We start from the raw sequence: 20,607 nt of genomic DNA, 5'->3' as shown, positions 1-20,607 counted from the left end.
AGATCATGTCTCAGGGTCATGAGATGGAGTCCCATATCACTGGGTGTGGTTCCTGCTTATAATTCTCTCTTTCTCTCTCCCTCTGCCCCTCCCTCTCAACTCCTGTGGTTGCTCTCTCTCTCTCTCTCTCCCTCCCTCTCTCTCTAAAAATAAATAAATAAAATAGAATAGAATAGAAATAATAAAAAAAATGTAAACTTTTCCCAGAAATTCAGAAAACATAATTATTTAAAACATCTTATAATAATAATAACAGAAATAAAATAATGGATAAAAATAAAAAGTAGAGTAAATCCATTGTTAAGTATATTTATTTAAAATGTTTCTAAATATAAAATATTAATAAAATAAAATGATTAATTTCTAAATGAAATCTTAATCCACCAAATCTCATCAATCTTAATCCACCAAAAAGGAAGGAGAACAGAAATTTGAATGAAGCCTTATTATAATGAGAAAGGTTGTAGATCTATAAACCTACATATGTAGGAGATTATGAAAATATAAGAATAAAACTTTGTTAATTATTCTGATCATTTAGAAAAAGCAAATATTTCTAGAAAAATTACAATTTATAAATTCAGATTCCTTCTAGTTGAAAAACTCTGAATAGACCAAAACATTAATATAATACTTAGTTTACAGCTCTAAAAGTCATCTTTGGACTTGTGGACTTAATAAAAGTTTGAGATGAAATCCTAGTTCTACGTCCTGCTCTTTGTAAAACTCTGATGAGGTACCTTTTCCTCAATTTCCTCAGCTATAAAATGGGGACCATGATACCTATTTTATAGGATTGTCCTGAGGAACAACTGCATTGAGTATCTAGGAAGCGGCACTGTTCTGTACGGTGTGGTACATATAGGAGTCTATTTCACGGTATGGTTAGATGCTTTGGTAATGGATACAATGAAAATTGAAAATGTGTCGGGTATCTTGTCAAGTAATTATCAGCAATTTCTGATCTTCCTTGGAGAAATGTCTATTTATATATCCTTTGCCCATTTTTTTTAAATTGAGCTTTTTGTACTTATTATTGACTTATCAGTGCTTTTCATATATTCTGGAAATAAGTTTCTCATTAGGTATATGATTTACAAACATTTTATCCCATTATATGGATTGCTTTTTTATTTTCATTATTATGTCCTTTGAAGAACAAGAGCATTTAACACTGAAGTCCAGTACTTTTTGTGCCATATTGAAGTATTCTATGCGAAAATCAAGGTCAAAAGATTATCTGCATGTTTTCTTCTAAGAGGTTTTAGTTTATGTCCTGCATTTAGATTTAATCCATTTTGAGTTAGTTTTTGTATTTGGTGTAAGGTGAAGATGCACTAAACCGCTGAGCCACCCAGGGTGCCCTCTCTTTCTTAGTAAACAGAAATTTCACCACATTACAAACAGAGTATTCACAATCACTTGTAAATTTTAATTAGCTTAGTCTAGACCCCCCAAGTGACTCAGGGGTTGAGTATCCACCTTCGGCCCAGGGCCTGATCCTGGGGCCCTGGGATCGAGTCCCACGTCGGCCTCCCTGCATGGAGCCTGCTTCTCCCTCGGCCTATGTCTCTGCCTCTCTCACTCTCTGTCACTCTCATGAATAAAGAAATAAAAATCTTTAAATCAAAACAACACAAAATAATCCACTTAGGCCTTTGCTGGAAGGTGCTGCTTGTTGCTCGACTTGTGTTCCGTGGAGTCCGTGAGGCACGATCATCCTCACATTCGAGGCTTGCCGCTTTGTGTCACCGATGTGCTCCTGCCTCTTTATCCCTCTTCCTGCTTTTTGGTTTGATGAATTATTTTTTCATGATTCTATTTTAATTGCTCCATTTTCTCCATTCGAGATTCAGCTTTCTTTCTTTTTTTATTTAATGATCTTCAATGATGTTGCTTCTCCTCTGCCAACTTCCTGGTTCTGCACATGTGTCTGCGTGTGTGTCCGTGTCTCTGTTTCTCGGTCAGTGTGCGTGGACACACCACATGATTTCAGTTCAGTCGGGGTCAGGCTGGAGAGTCAGGGCCTCCTGTCTACGTTCAGTTCTACGACTGATGGCAGGTTTCCTAGGGCCCAGGTCAGGGCGACCCACTGGGGGCACCGCCGTCCACAGCTCACCCAGGGGAAACGAGGGAAGGGCCCGGAACGCACGACAGGCAGGGGTTCAGGATGAGGACGGCCTCACCCCTTCTAGGCCAAGACCCCGACACCTTCTGTAGGGTTTGCCTTGGATTCAGGAGCCTAGGATCGTGGGGAGCTATTGCCCATCCCTGCCCCGGGGGGACTGTCATCTTCTGGGCCTCCAGAATGAGGGTACCGGTGCCCAAGTGTGTGTGTGTGTGTGTGTGTGTGTTTGAGGAAAATAATCCCTTTATTTAAAATACCAAAAATTCCAACTACTATAAGATACCACATGTAAAAAACAAGACATAGTCTTGAGATGTAAAGGACACTGTCCCTAGAAAGTGCCTCTCTTTTTCTATTATTCTTTTTTTTTCAATTTGGCTAATGGTGTCTACTGACACATATTTGGAATGTAATCTATTTATCAGCCAGCTGTTCTGGCCCAATGTGGATTTAGGATTTTAAAACATGTGTGGCTTTAGAGCTGTATAATAAAGTATAATCTTAAAATAAAAGTATCTTTTTAAAAGACTCTTATCATCGACATCACTGGTGACAGCAATAAATAGCAGACATTGTAATAGGTAGTTTTTTGCAGTATTTTACAGGTAAACAGCCCTGCCATATAGGTAACATTAGTGTGTTAGTCCTGTGCACACAGGACCTCGTGGGCCTGGACGCATGTACACACCAAGGAAGAACGTGTGGGTGGAGGTATGTCCTGCAGGTGACACCCGCCTCCAAGGTCATAGATATGAGGCCTCAGTGGCCTGGGACGTCTGGGGGAAGCACCCGCTAGGACACTCCCTATCCCACAGGCAAGATGCAGACCATCCCCGACGGGCACAACGGCTTCTCCAGGGTCAAACCGGGGAAGACTGGACAGTCGTGTCTGAACCCAGGTGTGTGTCCGAGCTGGGGCCCTGGGTGCACACAGTCCTTCCCTGGGGCCTGTGGACAGGGGTGTGGTTGTGTCCCTGTGTGCACAGGCCATCGCCTGCAGGGAGATGGGTGTCAGCAGCACGAGCGCTGCCCCTGCAGCTTCCTCCAGGAGTGGGTCAGGGAGGGGGTCCCAGGAAGTGAGGTCACTGCCGTGTCACAGAGCCCAACAGAACTCGGAACCCCCGTAACCAGGCACCCGCATCCAGTGCAGCCCCAGCTCAGGCTCACTTGGCTGGAGACATCTGCTACTGGAGGATGTTCTCTTGCTGCCGGCCCACGTCTGGGGGCTCTGGCTCCCAGGAACCCCAGGGGTGCGGCTTGTTCCTATGCTGTAGGCAGTGGCTCCAGCATAGGTACCAAGGTGTCAGGGCGGTGATCAGGAGGCGCCGTCAGGTAACACAGCGCAGGCCAGGCCAGGCCCCCTGTGCCACCATCCTGCGAGCCCCATTCCTTCCTCCTCAGGTTCAGGGAACCAGGGATGTGTGGGCAGGTCCCATCCAGGCTGGGGGACGCTGCAGGGTGGCAGGTTCCCCGGGGATCCCTTCAGGGTCACCCTGATGTCGAGGTGGACAGGGGGGAAACAGGGTTCCTGAGGTCCTCTACCCGCCCCAGAGTCACCCCGAGGCCCTGCAGCCGCATCCCTTTCCTCTCTCCAGGGGTGGTGGGTGCCGCCTGCACTGTGGTGTGTCTGGGTGGAGGCAGCTGGGGGTGCGGCCCAGCCGAGGGGCCAGACCGGGCCCTGAGGCCTCCTGCCTGGCTGCCGGGCACTGTCTCCACAGAGCTCCACCCCGGTCGTGGGGCGCGAGCGGGAGGAAGGGGTCGTCTGCCCCACCGCCTCCAGGAGCAGGGAGGTGCCCTGCGCAGCTACCAGAGGCCAGCGCGGGCTCAGGGTGAGTGCAGGGGCTGGGCCCCCCGACACCCGGGCCCCGATGCTGCAGGAAGGGCCCCGGGTCCCAGAAGCCAGCCTGCTACCCCCTGGGCCCCCCGACACTCCTGCTCCCACATGAGTCTGGATCCCCCCCTCCCCACACCTGCCCCCATGGCCCTGCCCCTGCCTGGGCCAGATGCAGAGTCCCTGCGCACAGATGTGTGGGAACATCAGAATAGAGCCCTCAGGGGAGGCCTGGTCGCCCGGGGGTTAGCGCCTGCCTTCCCCCAGGCCTGATCTCCGAGGCCCGGGATCGAGCCCGCCTGGGCTCCCTGCACGGGCTGCTTCTCCCTCCGTCTGTGTGGCTGCCTCTCTCGGTCTCTCTGTCTGTGTCTCTGGAGGTCCTCGTATTGATCCAAATATTTTGAACATTTATCCTCTGAGATTGTTTCTCTATTGCATAGTTGGTCCTGTTTGTGTAAGAGACAGGCAGGGAGCTTGAGCAGGAGAGGGAGCCCCAGCTCCTCAAGCCCACGGGGCCCCAGCGCAGGGCCTGCCGGGGCGGGATCCCAGGTCTCCTGGCGGCTCCCTGCAGGCTGCACGTCCCCTCTGTCCCACCTCAGGGTGCAGGGGCCGCGGCCTGGAGGGGGCATCGGATCGTCCTGACCAAGCTCACCCGGACGGAGCTGCTGGAGTACAAAGTCCGACAACTGCTGCTCGCCTTGCAGCGCAGGGACGTCATCTACGTCCTCAGCTTCCTGGAAGATTACCATCAATTCGCCACCACGGACGAGGTGCTGGACCTGCTGTTCACCGAGTGAGCACCTGCCCCTCCTCAGCCCAGGGCTGGGCCACCTGCTGCTGGGGAGGCTGGGGATGGTGTGAGCTTCCCGGCCTCGGGCTGCTCCCCCGCCTGGAGCAGGGTCCCCCAGGGCCTAGGGGGGTCCTGGAGGGCAGCCCCGGGGCCCGGCCTGTGGCGGGTCGGCCAGAGGGGCTGTGCCTGTGCTCAGCAGCCGTCCTCCTCCCCGTGACCAGGCCTGTGCCTCCTCCCCTCCCCCCCATCACCAGGGTCCTGAGCGGCCTGTTTCCCCATTGAAAGGGAGGTTTGAGAGTCTATCGGGGGTCTGTGTCCTGGGGCAGCCAGACTGGGGGACCCCGGGACCCCCCAAGCCCACTAGGATATGGGCCAAGGGCCTGGCCGGAGCCCTTTCATGCTCAAGCCTTCAGGAGGCCCCAGCAGGTGCGGGCGCTTCTCCGGGAGCTGCCCGTGGCCTCACGCACAGAGCTGACGGCCCCCGGGGCTCCGGCCTAGTCGGGGTCAGAGGGTGACAGCCCCCATGATGAGGTTGCATCCACAGGACGATTCATGGGATGCCCCCGCCCTCCTCTAGGTATGGGTGCATCGCAGATGCGTGGGGTAACAACGATGTGGTCCTGCAGTGCTGGAAACTGTGAGTGACTCCGGCTCCTGCAGGAGGGCCTTCCCTCTCCAGGAGGGCAGCGAAGGGGCTGTGGGGCGGTGGGGGGGCTGCCCCCTCACCCCACACATCTGCAATTCCTGTGACAGGGAAAAGGTCTAATGCCCCTTCTGGAAAAGAGCGAAGGAGAGCGGTGGATGGGGTGCGGGCTTGGTGGGAGGCACTGGGACCCCTCAGGGAGACCTTCTCCATCCCCCCCAACCCTCTCTCTGCCCCACACCTGGGACCCAGAGCAGAGGGGGTGGGGAGCATCGCACTCCCCAATCTGGTGGCACCTGGACCCGGGGGCACAGCAGGTGCTCAGGAGGGCCGGTGAGGGCTCCCGGACCAGGCGGCCCCCGCCCCGTGGGAGATGGGAGATTAGAGTCAGTGGAAGGACACCCCCGGGGGCCCCTCGGGAGGGAGGCAGCCCAGAGCCACAGGAGGGAAGGTGGCGGTCCTGGGCGGCTCCTGGCAAGGCCTGGCAGGACACAGAGCCCGAGCCCTCCTGCCTTGGAGCTTCCCAGAGCGACAGTGTGTGCAGTGAGGGCAATGACAGGCCAGACGCCCCCCGTCCCCTGATGCCTGCCGATGGACTCAAGGGGCAGGTGGGCAGGGACCAGGCTGAGGAGGGAGCCCCGCTTCCCCAGGAGAGACGCTGATGGTCACCCCACTGGGACTGGGCTCCCCGCACAGAGGCTGCATCCCAGCCCCTCCTCAGGGAGCAGGCCTGTGGCAGGCAGGACCGCCAGGTGGCAGGGGGACGAGGAGCAGGACTGGCCTCTGACACCCCGCGCGGGAAGCCGGGGCCCGGGTCCTGCAGGGCTTCCCCGGGACACCTGCATGTGACGGAGCCCTGTCTTCTGACGCCTGTGCCCGCCTGTCCCTCCCCAGGGCCATCTCCTTCATGATGGAAATATGGTTGAATTATTATGGGGACGACTTTCATCAGTTCCCAGAATTTCCCTCCCTTATAAAACTCCTCCAAATACTAAGACAGCACATGCCAGGCACAGATGCGCATCTCCGGGCCCTGCGTCACCTGAGGCAATTCAGACGCCTCCATGCAGCGGAGCGAGAGGCTGGGGGTGAGGAGGACTGGGGGTGGCCGAGCTGGGGACGGGGGGGGCCCGCGGATGCAGCCTCCGTGCAGCTGGGCCGGGAGCAGGGGTGGGCTCACACCCCACCCCACGGGCTGCAGCCTGGGGACACCTCCCAGGGCTCTTGCCCTCACACACGGGGAGTGGTGGGAAGAGTGGCCTTGATTTGGGAGGGACGTGGACAGTCCGTCCTGGTGGTGATACTTTGTCTTCTTGGATCTACAGCTTCGGCCCGAGGAAAACACCCTGAACCCACTCTGGAGTGCACCCCAGCTCCGACCGTGGGGCCTGCTGCCCCGTGGGGCCTGGCTGCTGGGGCTGAGGGCTTGGCCTGCGATGAGCCGCCTGCTGGGGAGGCAAAGCCCCTGCAGATAGTGGTCACTGCTGCCCTGCAGGAGTCCCCTGCACCCCTGGGAGCCCTGGAGGAGGAGCAGGCGCCACCCCCTGCTCTCGAGGTCGTGGATGTGCCCCAGCCACCTCCTAACTCGATGGAGCAACTGGCCTCGGGGATGGAGCAACCCGTTGAGCCACCCGAAGAGCCCGCCCCAGCTCCCACTGTGGAGCCTGGGGAAGGTTCAGGGTCTGAAGGGATAGTGGCTGCTGGAGATGAGGACTTGGTCAAGGCAGAGATGCTGGTTCCTGAGGTGAAGGTGGTGCACGTGCTGGTCGAACCTATGGTTCCCTGCCCCGATGAGGAGGAGCCACCTGCTCCCATGGCCACCCCGGAGGAGTAGGCCCTGGTGCCTGCAATCGGGGTCCCCAGAGGGCCAGACCTGCAACCTGCCTCCGGAACAACCTGCTTTGACCCGTTAGCAGCCCCCTGACCACCTCGGGGGCCCGCCCCAGCTCCCACCGCAGGGCTCGTGATGGCTGCAGCCCAACAGGGGCTTGCCCTCACCTGTTATTTCACTGTTTCTATATTTTGAGTTTTTCTTTAACCTTTAACCTGTATAATGGCTTATAGAGTTTTATTGTAATAAAGGATAAGTTAACTTTACACAAAATTGACTCTGATGCTTTTAAATTACACAACATGGTACTTTAGGTCCATTCACCCAGGACACCAGGGGACACAGCCGAGGATCCGGGGCTCCCCCAGGACAGGCAGAGGCTGGGAGGACACAGGACAGCCGGGTCACTCCTGCAGCCAGGCCCAGAGCTGTGCAGATCGTGCCGCTACCCTGGAGCACCCAGTCCCGTGTGCTCTAGGAGCTGCAGTAGTTACTGTGGGAGCTGACTCCAGGTCTGGACAGCTGGCCGCCGCCACTGTGGTTGTCCCTCCTGGTGTCACCCTGTACCTGGGCCTGAGCAGGGGCCTCACAGGATAAAGAATCCCACTGAACTATAGACCTGGCAGAGGGCTGGGCAGCTCCCCCAGGTGCACACACCTGAGAATCAGCACAGCAGGCCCCTCCCCCAGAAGGCCAGTTGGAAGGTCAGGGGAAAAGCAAGTTATTGACCAAGCACCACTGGAAAGTTCCAGGGGAAGTCGAGGGATTTACAGTATATAGAATCAGAGGATACTCCCTTTGTTCTTTCTTTCCTGTTTGTTTCTGTTGTTTCCGCACCCCCTTTTTTATTCTTTTTTACTTTGTTTTTTCTGTTTTCCTCCTTTTTCCAGTACAACATGTTGTTGGCCACTCTGCACTGAGCAAACTGACTAGAAGGAAAAACTCACCTCAAAACAAAGAATCTCCCACAGATCTCACAGAGAGAGAAACAGTCCTCTCTCCCACAGAGTTACAAAATTTCGAATACAATGTCAGAAAGCCAATTCAGAAACACAATTATAAAGCTACTGGTGGCTCTAGAAAAAAGCATAAAGGATTCAAGAGACTTCATGACTGCAGATTTAGATCTAATCAGGCCGAAATTAAAAATCAATTAAATGAGATGCAATCCAAACTAGAGGTCCTAACGACGAGGTTTAACGAGGTAGAAGAATGAGTGAGTGACATAGAAGACAAGTGGATGGCAAGGATGGAAACTGAGGAAAAAAGAGAAAGACAATTAAATGACCATGAAGATAGGTTAAGGGAAATAAATGACAGCCTCAGAAGGAAAAATCCACGTTTAATTGGGGTTCCCGAGGGCGCCGAAAGGGACAGAGGACCAGAAAGTGTATTTGAACAAATCATAGCTGAGAACTTCCCTAACTTGGGAAGAGAAACAGGCATTCAGATCCAGGAGATAGAGAGATTCCTCCTAAAATCCATAAAAATCATCAACACCTCAACATTTAATAGTGAAGCTTGCAAATTCCAAAGATAAAGAGAAGATCCTTAAAGCAGCAAGAGACAAGAAATCCCTCACTTTTATGGGGAGAAGCATTAGGACAACAGCAGACCTCTCCACAGAGACCTGGCAGGCGAAGAAAGTGCCAGCAGGATGTAGTCAGGGTCCTAAATGAGAAGAACCTGCAACCAAGAATACTTTATCCAGCAAGGCTCTCATTCAGAATAGAAGGAGAGATAAAGAGCTTCCAAGATAGGCAGAAACTGAAAGAATATGTGACCACCAAGCCAGCTCTGCCAGAAATATTAAGGGGGACCCTGTAAAAGAAAGAGGAAGTGCAAGGGAATAATCCACAAAAACAGGGACTGAATAGGTATCATGATGACACTAAATTCCTATCTTTCAATAGTAACTCTGAACGTGAATGGGCTTAATGACCCCATCAGAAGGTGCAGGGTTTCAGACTGGATAAAAAAGCAAGATCCATCTATTTACTGTCTCCAAGAGACTCATTTTAGACATAAGGACACCTACAGCCTGAAAATAAAAGGTTGGAGAACCATGGACCATTCAAATGGTCCTCAAAAGAAAGCAGGGGTAGCCATCCTTATATCAGAGAAATTAAAGTGTGTCCCAAAGACTGTAGTGAGAGATGAAAAGGGACAGTATATGATACTTAAAGGATCTATCCAACAAGAGGACTTAACAATCCTCAATATATATGCCCCGAATGTGGGAGCTGCCAAATATTTAAACCAATTAATAACCAAAGTTAATACATACTTAGATAATAATACACTTACACTTGGTGACTTCAATCTAGCTCTTTCTATACTCGATAGGTCTTCTAAGCACAACATCTCCAAAGAAACGAGAGCTTTAAATGATACACTGGACCAGATGGATTTCACAGATATCTACAGAACTTTACATCCAAACTCAACTGAATACACATTCTTCTCAAGTGCACATGGAACTTTCTCCAGAATAGACCACATACTGGGTCACAAATCGTGTCTGAACTGATACCAAAAGATTGGGATCGTCCCCTGCATATTCTCAGACCATAATGCCTTGAAATTAGAACTAAATCACAACAAGAAGTTTGGAAGGACCTCAAACACGTGGAGGTTAAGGACCATCGAGCTAAAAGAGGAAAGGGTCAACCAGGAAATTAAGGAAGAATTAAAAAGATTCGTGGAAACTAATGAGAATGAAGATATAACCGTTCAAAATCTTTGGGATGCAACAAAAGCAGTCCTAAGGGGAAAATACATCGCAATACATACATCCATTCAAAAACTGGAAAGAACTCAAATACAAAAGCTAACCTTACACATAAAGGAGCTAGAGAAAAAACAGCAAATAGATCCTACACCCAGGAGAAGAAGAGAGTTAATAAAGATTCGAGCAGAACTCAACGAAATCGAAACCAGAAAAACTGTGGAACAGATCAACAGAACCAGGAGTTGGTTCTTTGAAAGAATTAATAAGATAGATAAACCATTAGCCTGTCTTATTAAAAAGAAGAGAGAGAAGACTCAAATTAATAAAATCATGAATGAGAAAGGAGAGATCACTACCAACACCAAGGAAATACAAATGATTTTAAAAACATATTATGAGCAGCTATACGCCAATAAATTAGGCAATCTAGAAGAAATGGACGCATTCCTGGAAAGCCACAAACTACCAAAACTGGAACAGGAAGAAATCGAAAGCCTGAACAGGCCAATAACCAGGGAGGAAATTGAAGCAGTCATCAAAAACCTCCCAAGACACAAGAGTCCAGGGCCAGATGGCTTCTCAGGGGAATTCTAGCAAACGTTTAGAGAAGAAACCATACCTATTCTCCTAAAGCTGTTTGGAAAGATAGAAAGAGATGGAGTCCTTCCAAATTCATTCTATGAGGCCAGCATCACCTTAATTCCAAAACCAAAGACCCCACCAAAAAGCAGAATTACAGGCCAATATCCCTGATGAACATGGATGCAAAAATTCTCAGCAAGATACTGGCTAATAGGATCCAACAATACATTAAGAAAATTATTCACCATGACCAAGTAGGATTTATCCCCGGGACACAAGGCTGGTTCAACACCCGTAAAACAATCAATGTGATTCATCATATCAGCAAGAGAAAAACCAAGAACCATATGATCCTCTCATTAGATGCAGAGAAAGCATTTGACAAAATACAGCATCCATTTCTGATCAAAACTCTTCAGAGTTAGGGATAGAGGGAACATTCCTCAGCATCTTAAAAGCCATCTACGAAAAGCCCACAGCAAATATCATTCTCAATGGGGAAGCACTGGGAGCCTTTCCCCTAAGATCAGGAACAAGACAGGGATGTCCACTCTCACCACTTCTATTCAACATAGTACTGGAAGTCCTAGCCTCAGCAATCAGACAACAAAAAGACATTAAAGGCATTCAAATTGGCAAAGAAGAAGTCAAACTCTCCCTCTTCGCCGATGATATGATACTCTACATAGAAAACCCAAAAGCCTCCACCCCAAGATTGCTAGAACTCATACAGCAATTTGGCAGTGTGGCAGGATACAAAATCAATGGCCAGAAATCAATGGCATTTCTATACACTAACAATGAGACTGAGGAAAGAGAAATTAAGAAGTCAATCCCATTTACAATTGCACCCAAAAGCATAAGATACCTAGGAATAAACCTAACCAAAGATGTAAAAGATCTATACCCTCAAAACTATAGAACACTTCTGAAAGAAATGGAGGAAGACACAAAGAGATGGAAAAATATTCCATGCTCATGGATTGGCAGAATTAATATCGTGAAAATGTCAATGTTACCCAGGGCAATATACACGTTTAATGCAATCCCTATCAAAATACCATGGACTTTCTTCAGAGAGTTAGAACAAATTATTTTAAGATTTGTGTGGAATCAGAAAAGACCCCGAATAGCCAGGGGAATTTTAAAAAAGAAAACCATATCTGGGGGCATCACAATGCCAGATTTCAGGTTGTACTACAAAGCTGTGGTCATCAAGACAGTGTGGTCCTGGCACAAAAACAGACACATAGATCAGTGGAACAGAATAGAGAACCCAGAAGTGGACCCTGAACTCTATGGTCAACTAATATTCGATAAAGGAGGAAAGACTATCCATTGGAAGAAAGACAGTCTCTTCAATAAATGGTGCTGGGAAAATTGGACATCCACATGCAGAAGAATGAACCTAGACCACTCTCTTGCACCATACACAAAGATCAACTCAAAATGGATGAAAGATCTAAATGTGAGACAACATTCCATCAAAATCCTGGAGGAGAACACAGGCAACACCCTTTTTGAACTCGGCCACAGTAACTTCTTGCAAGATACACCCACGAAGGCAAGGGAAACAAAAGCAAAAATGAACAATTGGGACTTCATCAAGATAAGAAGCTTTTGCACAGCAAAGGATACAGTCAACAAAACTCAAAGACAACCTACAGAATGGGAGAAGATATTTGCAAATGACATATCAGATAAAGGGCTAGTTTCCAAGATCTATAAAGAACTTCTTAAACTCAACACCAAAGAAACAATCCAATCATGAAATGGGCAAAAGACATGAACAGAAATCTCACAGAGGAAGACATAGACATGGCCAACATGCATATGAGAAAATGTTCTGCATCACTTGCCATCAGGGAAATACAAATCAAAACCACAATGAGATACCACCTCACACCAGTGAGAATGGGGAAAATTAACGAGGCAGGAAACAACAAATGTTGGAGAGGATGCGGAGAAAAGGGAACCCTCTTACACTGTTGGTGGGAATGTGAACTGGTGCATCCACTCTGGAAAACTGTGTGGAGGTTCCTCAAAGAGTTAAAAATAGACCTGCCCTACGACCCAGCAATTGCACTGTTGGGGATTTACCCCAAAGATACAAATGCAATGAAACGCCGGGACACCTGCACCCCGATGTTTATAGCAGCAATGGCCACGATAGCCAAACTGTGGAAGGAGCCTCGGTGTCCATCGACAGATGATGGAGAGAGAAGATGTGGTTTATGTATACAATGGAATATTCCTCAGCCATTAGAAATGACAAATACCCACCATTTGCTTCGACGTGGATGGAACTGGAGGGTATGATGCTGAGTGAAGTAAGTCAGTCGGAGAAGGACAAACATTATATGTTCTCATTCATTTGGGGAATATAAATAATAGTGAAAGAGAATATAAGGGAAGGGGGAAGAAATGTGTGGGAAATATCAGAAAGGGAGACAGAACGTAAAGACTGCTAACTTTGGGAAACGAACTAGGGGTGGTAGAAGGGGAGGAGGGCGGGGGGTGGGAGTCAATGGGTGATGGGCACTGGGGTTATTCTGTATGTTGGTAAATTGAACACCAATAAAAAAATAAATTAAAAAAATATTACAATGTAATGAAAGACATAATCTAAAGGAGAGATTTTTAAACTAGAATTTTAACATATAATCTATCTATCTATCTATCTATCTATCTATCTATCTATCTATATAATTATTTTATTCCTAGTTGTTTGGAAAGAGGAACAAAAGAAAATTTTCTCTGGGGCAAAAACTAAATTATCTGAAACCATTACTTGACATTTACACAAATGATAATTTTTATGAACTATTCCTCTGTCTTAGAAGTGTTGATCTGTGTCTTTTGAACCCTATAATCCTCATATTGCTATTACCTGAACTTTCCACATTTTCTAGGCCCGTTTTAGTATGAAAGTTACCCTCTTGGTAAAAATAGGGCTCTGAGGAGCGTAAAGGATCACTTCATCATCTTTGCTTATTTTTTGGAAAATACAAAGATATGACTTTGCAACACTGTCACCAACTCATTTGAATCTGCGTTCTATGAGGTTATAACCTCAAATATATATAACTTGCTTGATCTTATTAAACTTTTAAAAGTTATCATTACTTCAATAATTCATTCTAGGCCACTGAAATTTCATCCTATCTTCCAAAGTTCTTCATCCCTTTTAACAGGCTTGATGAAATTTCAAGGTCAATTATACTTGAGGATAAATTGAAAAAAAAAAAAAAAGAAAGAAAGAAAGAAAGAAAAAAGAAAAAAAATCCGGTCGTGTTGAAGCCTAAAGGATTAGGTTATTTAAACATGAAACATTTCTTGACAACGAGGTTATTCAATCTTAGATATTAGAAGTTACCCTCTGGTTTTTTGGTTATAAACATTCTCGTTTATCTGACATGAAGTAAATGCAATAATTTTAAGACTTGGGAATGGAATAGATGACCTTAAAAACTCATTCCATGAACATAGGTATGACATATACGTTATCAGGCATGAAGTGATTAAATAGTAACTATCTGAGCCACTATTCTCAGAGTAGAAGAGATTATTTAACAGTGACAAATAGGAAGTGTCATGACACATTTGAGTATGTCTAGTGCAAGACTTGCAGGTGACTCTTCCCATCAGAATGATTTTTGAAAGCCCAAGCCTCCCACTCTACTCCCCAGAACAATGCAGTTCCTTTGAGAAATTACAGACATTTGGGACTCTGGTTGGAAATACAGAGCTGAAGCACCCTCCGGTCATACCCAGAGCCTAATTAGGAGAGCAAACCTTTGATGTGCATTAGTGGATCTAGACTCACTTTTCAAAAATATATCCGAGCAAGTGCAAGCAAAGGCTAAGGAAGTCAAAAGTCAAATACTTATTCCTGGTGTGTTGGCGTACAAGACACAGAACAGAGTTTTTTAGACTATATACCCTGTGGGGCCCCTGGGGGGCTCAGTCGGTTAAGTGTCTGTCTTTGGCTCAGGTAGTGATTTTGGGGTCCTGGAATCGAGCCCTGCGTGGGGGAGGGGTCCCTGCTCAGTGGGGAGTCTCCTTGTCCCTCCCTCTGCCCCAGCTCCCCTCGCCTGCTGTCTCTCTCTCAAATAAATAATAAATAAAATATTTTTTTAAAAAGACTATATACCCTGGACTCAGTTTACATGCGTTTGAACCCATCATATAAACTTCACAGTTTGTTATTGGGACAGTGTATTGCTAATTGTAGAACGTCCTCGTTTCTGGCTGTGGATTTGTTCATCATCTTCACAAAAGGCAAAGGGGATGTTTGGCCAGGGCACACAGCTCTATCGTGATAGCTGAAGTCTCTTCTGAATAGTCCAGGTATCCATTCTAATTAATGAATTCTGTTGAATAAAAATTAAATAATTTGAATATCACTCCTGGGCTTGAGTATTATTGTACAGATATGGATTTGGGTGCTCGGATATGCTGATGATGAGATGTCTTCAGAAAAACCTGTACAGGAAGCTCACATTTCCAAAAGTCGGCCTTCATTTCCACCTCCTACCAAAAAATAAGCTCTACTATGACCTCTATCACTGTAGAATAGTTCGCCCGAGGGCATCTGGGTGGCTCAGTAGCACCTGCCTTTGGGTCAGGTCAAGATCCCGGGGTCCTGAGATGGAGCTGCCTCAGGCTCCCTGCTCAGCTTCCTTCTCCCTGAGCCCACCCCCCCTCTGGTGCTCATTCTCTCTCTCTCTCTCTCTCTCTCTCTCTCTCTGTCTCTGTCTCTTGCTGCCTTACTCTTGCTGTCAAATAAATAAAATCTTTAAAAAAATAATAATTTGCCTGTTTTTGAACTTCATACAAATGAGTCTATACAATTTGTATGCTTTCGTGTCTGACTTCATTTTTTTTTTCAATGCCTTGCCTGTGAGATTCATCTATATCGTTGCAGGGAGCCCTAGTTCTTTCTTTTTCATTAATGTGTACCATCCGGCTGTACAATTTAGCATTGTAGTATTCGTTGCATTTTTCCAATCTGGGGCTAGTCGCTACTAATATAGTTCCTTGGCAGGTGTTAGCACCTGATTCTGTGGGGTGTACACCGGTGACTCATTGCTCTTGGGCATGATGTGTCAGACAGGGTACCTGTCCATTTTGCAGGTAGCTGCACATCCTCCTAAGGGGAGTTTCATTAGTAACAGGAAAACATCTGCTTAAAGCCTCTTTGTTTATAAAGTGTTTCCTTGCTCATTTGATAGGTTACTCTATCATTCCAGGAAAACCTGTGTCTTGTCAAGAAAGCTGTAGAGATACCCCACGAGTTGGACTCCAGAAAGATTTACCTACAAGGGTCTAACGGGATTATGCCAGGGGCAGAGATGTAAAAAAATATATGATTTTACCCCGAGCCCACTCTGTCAGTTTAAATTCTCTGCCCCAGAAAATGGAATACAAACAGTTCAGACTATGTCTGTCATGACTTGCAGCAATTTCCAACCCTGCCCTACAAAAAAATTAAAACACCAAACAGAAGCAAACCTCCAAACAATCCAAGCATGTGAAGCTGCTTATCATGAGGCACCCCTGACCTCTACGGGAGCAATTCCAGCTCTGCTCTGGGTGTCACCTCAGGGTGCAGGAAGGAAAAGTCCTATGGATTATGTCTGCTTAGGGATTGCATTTGAGGAATCATAAGGAGTTGGAAACATGTTTGGTGTTTTTTTCTTAAATTAGGTCTCAGGCTCAAAATTAATATAGCTCAAGGCCTGGAAAAACCTTAACACCTGACTCAGTAAGTGGCATCACCTGCCCACAATAGCTCAGACTAAAAATCTGGGATCCAGCCTTGGTGTTCTTTCCTTAAACCCATTTCCAACCCATCAGCAAGTCCTAATGACTCCGAGGAAAACATTGCAACTGTAAGCACTTCCACGTCTTGGTGCCCTTCTCCCTCAGGCCGTCCTCCCCTGTCCCCCACCTTGGCCACAGTGCCCGTGAGCTGCATTTCTGCTTCCTCCGCTTCCCTACAGGTTTTGCTGCTTTTGGAGCTGTTTCTGCAATTTATTATCCTGCTGCAAACAGAATTATTATTATTTTTTGTAATTATAAATTAGATACTGACATTCTGACATTAGAAAAATAGAACCCCCCCCCCCCAAAAAAAGCTACCTGGGTGTTCTCAGTAAACCTCGACACAATACCTCTTTGGCCAAGAAATGTCCAGAGTCTCCATCTCAACTGCACATTGAGAATCACCTGGAAAATCTAGAAATTGTAACTGATCTGGGCAAATGGCATTTTATGGCTCCCTGAGGAGGTTCAAGTGTTCCCCCAAGGTTGAAAACTACGCCTCGGGGATCCCTTCTCCTCCTGCACTCGTCCTTCTCCCTCTCCTTCTCTCTCTGTCTTCCTACTTCAGCCCTAATTGTCTTTCTCTGTGTTTTGAACACACGAAGCTCACGTCTGCCCCCAGATGTGGCTCGTTCTTCCCCCAGATCTTTGGATAATCTCTTCCTCCGCACATTTAGATCTCTGCCCAAATGTCAACTTTACAGATGCATTTTCCTGGACGAACCTACTTAGCCACTTTCTATTTCTTTACCTTCTATATTTTCAGCATTGGTGTGCAATTACGTTACTTTCCTCCTTAGTTGTTTTAGTGTTGCTCATCCTGGGAAGAATGGAAGCTTCATGAAGGTAGACACTATGTCTTACTCACTAAAGTGTCTTTCACCTGCTGTATAGTTCGACGGGCACTACTTCTCCAATTAGTTTTTTTTTTTTTTTTTTTTGAGTGGATGAAAGGGCTAATCAAGATTTGAGGATCAAGGATTCCTACAACTAGGGAATTGTAGCTTACAGAATTCTTCATTCGAAGTGCTTTTGTTGTTGTTCTATTTACGGCCTTAGACTTTCCTTCTAGAAACAGTCAAGGAGACGTTTGATTTTATTTGCCGAATTATGTTGCTATGTTTTTATGTTCCGCTTCCTTCATGAGATACAGACCATCCGGTTAGACTTTGAAGTGAGCTGGCTGGCTCCAGGGCTAGGATTCTTCCATAAATTCCTGTCTCCTGGGGAAACAGTGCCCCCTGTTCTCTTAGAAGGATGGCATCAGTGGTGATCCCCGCCCTGTATGCTGAAGGCCGTCCCCCATCTCTTTAGTCATGTGTCCACTTTCTACCCTCTCCCTTCCTGATCCAGTGGTGCATCTGCATATAGAGGACTTCAGCAATAGATGGAGTCTTTCCACACATCTGGAAATACCTCTGGCTTAGGTGTGGGTCTGGGTCACTCACACAAGGTCCCAGATGACTGCATTCCAGCTCCAAACAAATGCTGCAAATCTTTCTCCTGAGTTAGAACTCGAATGACAGCACTTGATGCGTGTAGCTCATGGGGGGGGGGGGGCGGGGGGAGCTGAAGTTTGAACTTGTTATTTGGCCACAAGAACAGCACACTCTACAGTCTATGCTACTTTTCTAAAGCTGAGAGAAATTATACTGAGAGAGTAGAAAGCTGAGAGTAACTTGGAGAAGCCCTACCACTAAGACAGAGAAAGAATACAAAGCAGAGTGAGAGCTATCTTGCATCGAGTTAGTGACCAGAAACCAATCTGGCTATTTTTAAACACAAAGGAATTTACTGGGAAGTGAAGGGCTACTAGGAACTAGATGCAATCACGATGATACAAAAGCGGGCATAATAATTTAAAAGAATTGAAAGTGGTGAGAGAAATCCAAGATCTTCTAAGTGTACACGGGCAACATCCTTTTTCGATGAGAATGATACTGAGTCACAAAATGTGAATTTTGCAGCATATGAGCGACAAACAGAAAACAAGGAAATGATTGAGACAGGAAGAACAAAGGAAAAAAATCCCTCTGACTATATTATACGTAGCAACTCAACATTACATGAGTTCATTAATACAGAGTTCTTAAAAACGGTTTCCGCGTGTAGAGAGAGGTCATCGAGGCCCAGGGGGGAGAAACTGGAGACTAGTTAGTTATGAGGAAGTGCCAACCAACAACACTTCTCTGAAGCTACAGGGAGCTCACTATTTTCGGACCCTGTTCTGTTCACCCATTGTCAAAGTGAAGGGCGAGGCAGGCAGCTATAGGTTTCGATATTTGGTGAGGTGATGGCAAGCACATTTGAAGGGGTTGAGACTGGCAGTACCTGCCCCAGCAGGTCCTCTCTCTGTTTCTCCTCCATGAGGTGCTTTTTAAAATTACAATAATAATATACAGTATATCGCATCAAACAATAGAAATGTATAAAGAGAAAGTTAAATGCTCCTAACTCAGTTTCCCTAAATGTGTTGGCAAGTTAATGGCTTTATGCCCATCAACGTGTCTTTAATTCCAATTATATGGCTTTATTTTGGGAAAAAGTTAAAAAGCAGAAACGAGGAGTAGAATAGCCTCCCTTCAAAAGAAGGTCATTTCAGGGGATTATTGGTAGAAGTACAAGGACTGTAAGCTTAAATAAATTATTTATGGACTTAAGAACAAAAGGACTTAGAAAAACCAAGTTACCTTTTTGATATTTTGTTAGTTAATTTTAAAAATATATATATTTACTGGCAATACTCTGGGGAAAAAAAAAAAGAAAGAAAGAAAGCTGCTAGGCAAAGCTGTGAGCTCCTTAAGGATTAGTATTATCACAAACTCTGGCGAAGAACCTCACATGTGGTGAGGATTTTCTAAGTGTTAAATTAAAATAGAAAAAGGTAACATCTAAACCCTTTTAATGTAACAGCTTTATTCTGATGTCAACAGAGTTCTCGTTTAACCTATTATAAATGTTATTTTCTCCACTGTATCATTAAGATCCCATATAAAGTGTATTTATTCAATTGATTAATTTGTTTCATATGTTTTTTTATTTATGTATGACCGTTGCATCATTTTGGAAAGTCCTGCATATTAAGAGTTTACTGTGTTTTCTATTTGTCTTATTTTATGATGCTTAAATATTTCTTAGAATTTACGTTGCCCCCCAAAAAAATTACATTGCAAATCTTCAATATTCCATTTGCATAATAGTTTTATTTATTTATTATTATTTTAAAGATTTTACTTATTTGAGAGAGAGAGCACACACGCAGGGGGAGGAGCAGAGGGAGAAGAAGCAAGCGCCCCACTGAGCAGGGAGTCCAACCTGGGGGCTCGATCCCAGGACCCTGAAATCCTGACCTGAGCTGAAAGCTTAATGGACTGAGCCACCCAGACACCCCTGCATAGTAGTTTTAATAGATTCTTTATTATCTTGTAGATCCTCATCACCACTTATATCAATGTTCCTGGAAGAAAACATTCCAGGGGGAAAAAAAAAATAGAAAACATTCCAGGGGTGCCTGGGTAGCCAAGCTGGTTGAGCCTCTGATTCTTGGTTTCAGCTCAGGTCATGATCTCCTGGTCCTGAGATCCAGCCCAGCCTCAGGATCCAAGCTCCATGTGCAATCAGCCTCCATTCTCTCTCCCTCCCTGTCTCCTGCTGCACCCCCACCCCCCCCCATCGTGCACACCTGCATGCTCTCTCTCTCAAATAAATACATAAAAATAAAATCTTAAAAAAAAAAAAAAAGACCAAAGTCCAAATTAAACAAGGTTTAGGGACGGCTGGGTGGCTTAGCGGTTGAGTGTCTGCCTTCGGCTCAGGGCGTGATCCCGGGGTCCTGGGATCGAGTCCTGCATCGGGCTCCCTGTGAGGAATCCCTTTTCCCTCTGCCTATGTCTCTGCCTCTTTCTCTCTTACGAATAAATAAATGAATCTTAAAAAAAAAAATAAGGTTTAGAATTCTAAACCTGTTTATAACCTAGGGACGGCCTACAGTGTTTCAAGTTAGGGTTCTCCTTTATAGTTCCAGATACATATGAAATATATACATTAATGGCACAGAAAGGTCCCTGCTTTCAGGTACCTCTGAAAAATATCTAAACAATCCCATACAGATGGCTACAGGGTCTTCCTCATCATCCCAAGGGAGAGTTTTGCCATGGTTCTTAGTAATTGGCTTTGCTCCAAACTAGCCCAAGCTGTGTGTAGCAAATCTGCAGCACATATGGGGTTCTCTTTCTTGCTCTCCTC

At 46.4% G+C, this 20,607-nt stretch overlaps 1 protein-coding gene across 1 annotated transcript; it reads left to right on the top strand.

Moving 5' to 3' along the window:
• The first annotated feature begins 2,948 nt into the window (after window positions 1-2,948).
• Window positions 2,949-7,483, top strand: LOC119874613 (ral guanine nucleotide dissociation stimulator-like). The gene is made up of 7 exons (XM_038559201.1): window positions 2,949-3,027; window positions 3,228-3,460; window positions 3,847-3,957; window positions 4,559-4,752; window positions 5,327-5,386; window positions 6,287-6,480; window positions 6,718-7,483. The coding sequence occupies exons 1-7, from the start codon at window positions 2,949-2,951 to the stop codon at window positions 7,224-7,226; spliced, it is 1,380 nt and encodes a 459-aa protein (XP_038415129.1). The 3' UTR covers window positions 7,227-7,483.
• The last annotated feature ends 13,124 nt before the right edge of the window (window positions 7,484-20,607 follow it).

This window comes from Canis lupus, chromosome 16 (genome assembly GCF_011100685.1).
Source record: "Canis lupus familiaris isolate Mischka breed German Shepherd chromosome 16, alternate assembly UU_Cfam_GSD_1.0, whole genome shotgun sequence".
NCBI lineage: Eukaryota > Metazoa > Chordata > Mammalia > Carnivora > Canidae > Canis > Canis lupus.
Note: the sequence above shows the minus strand (reverse complement) of the source record. Positions and strands in the feature narration are given on the sequence as shown.

What these genes read in the sequence shown, in the direction of transcription:
- LOC119874613 (XM_038559201.1), top strand. Translation starts at nt 2,949, where the DNA reads ATGCAGACCATCCCCGACGGGCACAACGGCTTCTCCAGGGTCAAACCG. An exon ending in TGATCAGGAGGCGCCGTCAG is followed by an intron (nt 3,461 to 3,846) that starts GTAACACAGCGC and finishes CTGTCTCCACAG; the next exon opens with AGCTCCACCCCGGTCGTGGG. An exon ending in AGCGGAGCGAGAGGCTGGGG is followed by an intron (nt 6,481 to 6,717) that starts GTGAGGAGGACT and finishes TTGGATCTACAG; the next exon opens with CTTCGGCCCGAGGAAAACAC.